The following is a 7,111-nucleotide window of genomic DNA, read 5'->3' on the forward strand; positions in this document are numbered from 1 at the left end:
GGATTGTCCTTCAGGATAGGTTGCAGATCCGTGATGATGAGCTGGAGAGGTTTTAGTTGAGGGCTGAAGGTGACGGTTAGTTGCATTCTGTTACTTTGTTGGGCCTGTCCTGGAGTAGGTGACCCTGGAGTGGGTATTCTTTTGGCTCTGTCAATCTGTTTCTTCACTTCAGCAGGTGGGTATTGTAGTTTTAAGACCGCTTGATAGAGATCTTGTAGGTGTTTGTCTCTGTCTGAAGGATTGGAGCAAATGCAGTTGTATTTAGGAGTTGATCTTTCAGTTGTGCTGCCCTATATAGCTATAAATCTTTCCTCAATCCCTTTGCATCACACATGAAAACTTTCCTTTGACTGTCCATGTATTTCATTTTGTATGAATTATCTAGTAATATAAAAAGGCTCAATCCTGCCAGGTATTGAGCACTCTTGCCCATCCAGCAAAGAATTTAAGCAAGTGCTTATCTTTAAGCAAGTGAGTAGTCCTAACCAGACTATCTATGTCCTTCAAGTTAAACATGTGCTTACATTTTTGATAGATTAGGTCATAATCCAGGACGGATTCCCTGGATCATACTGTATCATTGCACATCTTTGTTTCTTTTCTTTATATGGGTAGCTAAATAAGATTAAATTAAAGACAGTAGAAAATCAGATGTTATATTGGATTTTTATAATAAGATACATCTAACATCTTAAACTGCTTGTGTAAGATAAAAATATGTTGATGGTTCAATGCTTTGTACCCAATGGAACAGGAGCATATTTTTATTTTTAGGAAAATCACCCAGAATAATATATCAGAAATCATACCTGAAACTTGCAAAACTGTAGAATTGTTGTAGGATGTTGGTTTTCAAACTGGAAACCTTTCTTGGGGGAAGGGGTGGTGGGGCACAAGGAGGTTAATGGGGCACTGAATGACCTGACTATTTATGGATTTTTTCTTGTTTCTTCTAAATATTGTTGATAAAATAAGAATATGGTTCACTAGCTGAGTCTCCAGCTCTTGCCAGGCTGGAAGGATGAGGAGAAGGAAGGCTACAAGGAGTGACGGGGAGTGGTCTCTTCTGGTGCAGAGAGTAGAGGTGGCTCAATCAGGCTCATTCATCTCTTCAGAAGCTGATGTGCATGGGTCCCTTTGGGAGGTAGCTTCTCCCTGCCAGCACAGGCTCTTGCTCATGCATGCTGGGAATTGCGCCAGGGCCAGAAAAGCCTGCGGCTTGTCAGTGACACAGGGGCGTCCTAGAGGCACAAAGAGGAGGTGAAGCCCAGCTGTCTGTGTCCTGCTGGGATCACCCACCTGGAGCATGTACCTGACAAGGGATGCTTGCGGGCTGGGCTCCCAGACCCCAGGCATCCATGGAAATACTGTTTCTTAGAAAGAGGGGGCCACACATGTGACATGAATCTCCAAAGCACAGGAAGCATTCAGCAAAAAAAGTTTGGGAACCTCTGTTGCAAGAAATTTGGGCATAGGCCAAAAATTTCAGACTGAGCTGCCTAAAGAAGGTCACCGAAGTGCCATATTTGAAATTGGGACCTAAATCCCACCTAAAATGTAACCCATGTTTGAAATATTGGCCTTAGTGCTTTTGTGAACCACTTGTTCTAGTTCTTTCCTCTTGATGAAATGTTGGTTTTGGTCATGAGTAGTGTACAAATAAAACCCATCATTTCAAAACAAGATGAGAAACACTGGCCTCTGTAATCAAAATTGAGCTTATGGGCCAGATCTTCAGGTGGTGTAAATTATTGTGGCTTTGTTGATATCAAAGAAGCTATGACAATTTACACCAATTGGGGATCTGGCCTGGTGCTTTCATGCAATATAATATCACAAGTTTACACTCTGTATCCCCTCTCCACCTTGGATATAGAAACACAAGCTAGTGGTTTTACAACTGTCTGTGACTGATTATTTCAAGCCTGTACTCATTTAATTTAGTCTTTTCCTGCCCTTCCCCCTTTTAACTTTTTCCTGTAGCACTCCAAATATCCCTGGATACACTGGCAAGGTTCATTGGACAGCAACCCACCCGGCAAATTCTAATCTTCCATCAACATCCCCATCGATAATTGCACAAATGCATGGGTAAGTAAGTGTAAGGCGGTGTTACTCAATTTGTTGAGATACATTAGAGGAAAAGTCCTAATGATAGTTATTTAATTAAAGAACAATTAAATTTGAAGCATGACATTTCCTTGGTTTAAAGAAAAATATTGTGAGTCAAATCCAATCACGTGGCTGCCAAATCGATCTAAGATCATTCCTGGTTTTCATGATTCCTTTTAAGATTACCATTAATGTTGAGGTTAACCAGAAGTCCTAAAATATTGATTGTTTCCACGTTATGTCATTGGATATGTTGGCTAGATTATGACCCCTGTGATTATGTTTTGATTGAGATCTGTCTGTTCTGGAATTTTTTGGACTATATTACATTTAATAATGCCAAATATGAGGTTGCATTTTGCTGAGGGTCTGAAGCCCTCAAGACATGGATGCTTTCCTCACAGAACATTGTTACAAATTGTCATCACTCTGAATTCCCCTTCTATACCAGGTTCATCACTGCAGTAGCTGAGAGCCTTACCAAACATTTTCATTGTAAAAGTCCCTCCTGTGATTCTATGTCCTGCTTTCCTCCTCAGAAGCAGCTGCACAATTATTTAATAATTATTTGTTGTCCTCTCCCCTACATGCTTTTGTATTGCCCCTTTAGATCATGGACTATTTTTCCCTCCATAGTGAGGTAGGACTTCACTATGACATTGAAGCCTCCACTAATTTCTAAGACATTCATCTTTTAAACACTCTTTTATTTTGGTTAGTTTTAAGACAATATACACTTCTTCACCACCAGTACAAGCTTTGGGGAGCTGACTGGCTATTAAAGAATTCCTCTGTCAAAATGGTGCATGACTGAGTGCGACATATTGGCACACTCTCCTGATACCTCTGCCTTTTTCCTTGTGTGGCTGTACTTGGAAAATAGGCATTCTTCTATAATAGCAGTTTGCAGGTTACCAAGATTGAAAATACACAGCCAGGTCTTTGAGATTTTATAGGCTAATCGAGCTGAACTCAATCAGCTTGCTGTGAGACCAAGTTACTTTTAAATATCAAACACATGGATGTTGATGTGCCTCTGCAGAGATCACTGGCAGCATTCAGACAAATACCAAATTTCGAGAGCAAAGAATCAGGTGCAAATGCGATCTGAGAAAGTAAAATATGTCTGTTATTTCCTTTGACTTTCTGCAGGGAAATGCAGTAAGCAGTGCAACTAAGCATTTCTCTGGTTCTACAATTGTACTTTACTAATTAAAAATAGGGACAAAATTTGTCATGACATTTTGCAAAAATTAATCCATATGGCAGGGCATGGATTTTTTTTTCTGTAATGCATGAAAGGATTCTTGTTCTGTGCTAATGGGGTATCTCCGGAAACGAGGCAGAGTCACAGGGCTTTTGTAAGGGGAGTGTGTGTGAGAAAGACAGAGAGAGAGAGTATAAACAGGCATTGTGGACTAGATTCTGCCACCATTACTCATACTGAGAAGTACCTTTCCCTTTGAGTGAATAACAGATATATTTTACTTTTAGTGGGACTACTCATGGAGTGAGATACTATTCACTATGAGTTAAAATCGCAAAATATAGCCTTATATGTGAAACTGCTTAAAATATCGCCTTATATTTGAAAAACAAAAATGCAGATCCTTTGAATTGGTCAGCACAGTACATACTGGAGAATAGCACGTACGGTTTCATCCTGCACCTTTTGAAGTTAATGGCAAAAGACCCACTGATTTCAGTGGTGCAGGATGGGGCCATTCATGACCAGTGATGAAGAGGTGAATTCTGGTATTCCTGGGTCCGATCATTCTAATCAGGAAATAGAGTATATTTTTTAACGGACTCGTATTTTCCTTTTGTGGGGAGGTTATCTCATCCTCTTACTGCTTTCATGGATGATGATCGATTTTGTTTCTACATTTTGGTCTTTATGGATGCCCCTTATTGTAACACTATTGATATGTAGGACTCTCGGTGATGCATATCTTTGTAGCAACCTCATTTGACATGTCAGCACTGTATATTCATTGTTCTGTAACTCCCACTTAGAGACAATTAAGGGCAACATAGGAAATTACTGTAGTCTTCATACTTTTTACATGAATGTTCATTAAATTATCAGCTATCGACAGACCAGGCAATATTCTAGACAACTTCTGCACTTCATTTAATTTGAATAGAGAGACACAATATCTGGGGTGACATTCTTTAGGCTTCTCGTAAATCTGCTGAAATCTGTAGGGTCACATGGCCTATGTAACAGCACAAAATTGTCCTTTCATCTTTGAATATGAATATCATTCTTTTATAAATAAAATATTTATTATTATTATTATTATTATTTATTGTATTATTTGAGTGGTGCTCAGATACTATGGTGTTGGGTGATAAATAATGTCAATGTCTTTTAGTGCAATTGAAATATGGGAGCTGAATATTGCATTAGAAATATTTTGTTGAGACATGATCTACAAGGGAGTGTTACAGAGAATGTAGAATGTTTTTGTTCTGCAACTTGTAACGTTTGAAATATCTGTCATCAAATAAGAATCCACATGGAATACATAGTGTGGTACAAATATGATGATCTTATCGTTACAGCAGAACCTCAGAGTTATGAACACCTCGATAATGGAGGTTGTTCATAACTCTGAAATGTTTGTAATTCTGAACAAAGCATTATGGTTGTTCTTTCAAAAGTTTACATCTGAACATTGACTTAACACAGCTTTGAAACTTTACTATGCAGAAGAAAAATGCTGTTTTTAACCATCTTAATTTAAATGAAACAAGCACAGAAACAGTTTCCTTACCTTGTCAAATCTTTTTTTTTAAATGTTCCCTTTATTTCTTACGTAGTATACATTTAGCCCTGTTCAGTACCATATTTGGTTGGTTTTTGGTCTCTGCTGGTGCCTGATTGTGTACTTCTAGTTCCAAATGATGTGTGTGTGGTTGACTGGTCAGTTCATAACTCTGGTGTTTATAATGCTGAGGTTCTACTGTATAAGCCTTCTTATCTTTTCAACACAGGGTTGCCACTAATTTTGTTTAAATAAGTAGTAAACTCATAATTGAGTGTGCATAGCATTTGACTGCTTTTAGAGAGAAGGATTGGTTCCTTTCAGCATGCTGTTTGTAAGATTTTGAGCATGTGGCGCTTTGTAAGGGCAGGAAAGAGAGCTTTAAAAAAGAGGAGAATGGATTTGTTTTGGAAAGTGCATAAGAGGTAAAGTAGGATTTAAAAGACATAGAACCACATTCTGATCTGATTTACACCCAGTGCAGTCCACCCATTGAAATCTGTGAGGTTATGCAAGTGTAAATAAAGGCAGAATTTGACTCACTCATATGTATGTGTTGTAGGTATCCCATAGGTATATACCAGGGGTGGCTAACCTGTGGCTCTGGAGTTGTATGCGGCTCTTCAGAGGTTAATATGCGGCTCCTTGCATAGGCACTGACTCCGAGGCTGGAGCTACAGATGCTAACTTCCCAAGGTGCTGTGGGGTGCTCACTGCTCAACCCCCTGCTCTGCCTCAGATCCTGCCACCACTCCATGCCTTCCCTCAAGGCCCCTGCTCCTTCCCCCGAGCATGCCATGCCCTTGCTCCTCCCCCCTCCCCACCATAGCCTCCTGCACACTGCAAAACAGCTGACTGCGGCTGGTAGGAGGCATGGGGAGAGAGGGGGAGACATTGATTGGTGGGGCTGCCGGTGGGTGGAAGGCACTGGGGGCTGGAGGGGGTAGCAGATGGTGGGCAGTTGTCATATTACTCTGGCTCTTTAGCAATGTTCATTGGTAAATTCTGGCTCCTTCTCAGGCTCGCCACCCCTGGTATATACAATGAAACATAAATTAATTCTGCTATGGAAAATATGGGAAAGCAGTAGCAAATCTTGGTATTCTCAGTGAAAGCAAATGAGTTGGCACTCATACAATCAGTAAAACCTGAGTCCTCAGCCTTTGCTCCCACCACAAGACAGAATGAGCCAGATTCTGTCCCACAGCCAATCTGGGCTTAGTGCAGGAGAATCAGGAGGAGCCAGGAAGTTACAGCTTCTTGAATCTGAAGCCTTTTCTGCACCAATCCAGGCCCTGATGAGAATTACAATAACTGAGAAATTCTTCTAACTTACATCAGAGGTGTAGGTCCTTAAATGACCTGTATGCCAGGGATTGGAGTCATCTGGTGTAGGAACTGCCTATGCCAGCTTTATGGTAGCTGGGAGTTCGCCTATGCCAGGGGGATTCACTGCTAGCTACTTGCTGTCAGAATCTGGCTCTATGTCTTCACCATAACACTTCAGAATACAATGGAACAGTGCCTGAGCTGGACAGCAGAGAGTGCCACCAAAGACAACTTTGATGAATTTCCTGCCACCGTTATTGAGCCAGCTGAATCTAATAATGTGGAACTGTTGTGAATTGTATAAATTTTCTCCAAAGGCAGTGGTCAAAACAGTTAGCAAAGAATGTGTTTCTGAGAAATATGAAAAAAATATTATTTTTAAAAGAGATTTTCTTCTGTTTGTAATTGCAGATACATAGCAAAGTGTGGCCACTCGTCTCGATTTAATCACCAGGGCCCTTTGTCTCAAATACTTACTCCAGTTTTTCCTCAAAATTCTTTCAACAAGGTGGAAAGAGAAACTATTAAGGTTTAACAAGAACCAGTCCTGCTACCAGTATGGTGGGAAGGAAGTAAATGTGTGAACTACATACACCTTAAAAATGGGACCATAGTAAAATAATACAGAAATGGGTGTCTGTGTGGACGTGCTAGTTTTTATTACATGTTCTTACTATACTCAGTATTTATGACTTGCTATTGTTTATGGTTAGAATCATTTGAGAAGCAGAAGGACTCTTCACAGTTTGAACTATAGTTACTGTATTGAATTGCAGTATTAAGAGATGTGTAGAAAGACTACCCATAAATACTGTATTCCATATGCAGTATAGTCTGTGTATATAACATTTTTTCAATTTATTAAAAAATAGTCATCCTTTGTGCATCTCATCAGTAGC

At 39.9% G+C, this 7,111-nt stretch overlaps 1 protein-coding gene across 1 annotated transcript in view; it reads left to right on the plus strand.

The window, feature by feature from the left end:
- SPATA48 (spermatogenesis associated 48) overlaps window positions 1-6,747 on the plus strand; it is a 46,265-nt gene extending 39,518 nt beyond the window's left edge. The window contains exons 8-9 of the mRNA XM_050937774.1: window positions 1,984-2,091; window positions 6,624-6,747. Coding sequence (XP_050793731.1) covers window positions 1,984-2,091; window positions 6,624-6,747 — 232 coding nt within the window. The remainder of the gene's footprint in view (window positions 1-1,983; window positions 2,092-6,623) is intronic.
- Window positions 6,748-7,111: the final 364 nt, after the last annotated feature.

This window comes from Gopherus flavomarginatus, chromosome 2 (assembly GCF_025201925.1).
Source record: "Gopherus flavomarginatus isolate rGopFla2 chromosome 2, rGopFla2.mat.asm, whole genome shotgun sequence".
Taxonomy (NCBI): Eukaryota; Metazoa; Chordata; order Testudines; family Testudinidae; genus Gopherus; species Gopherus flavomarginatus.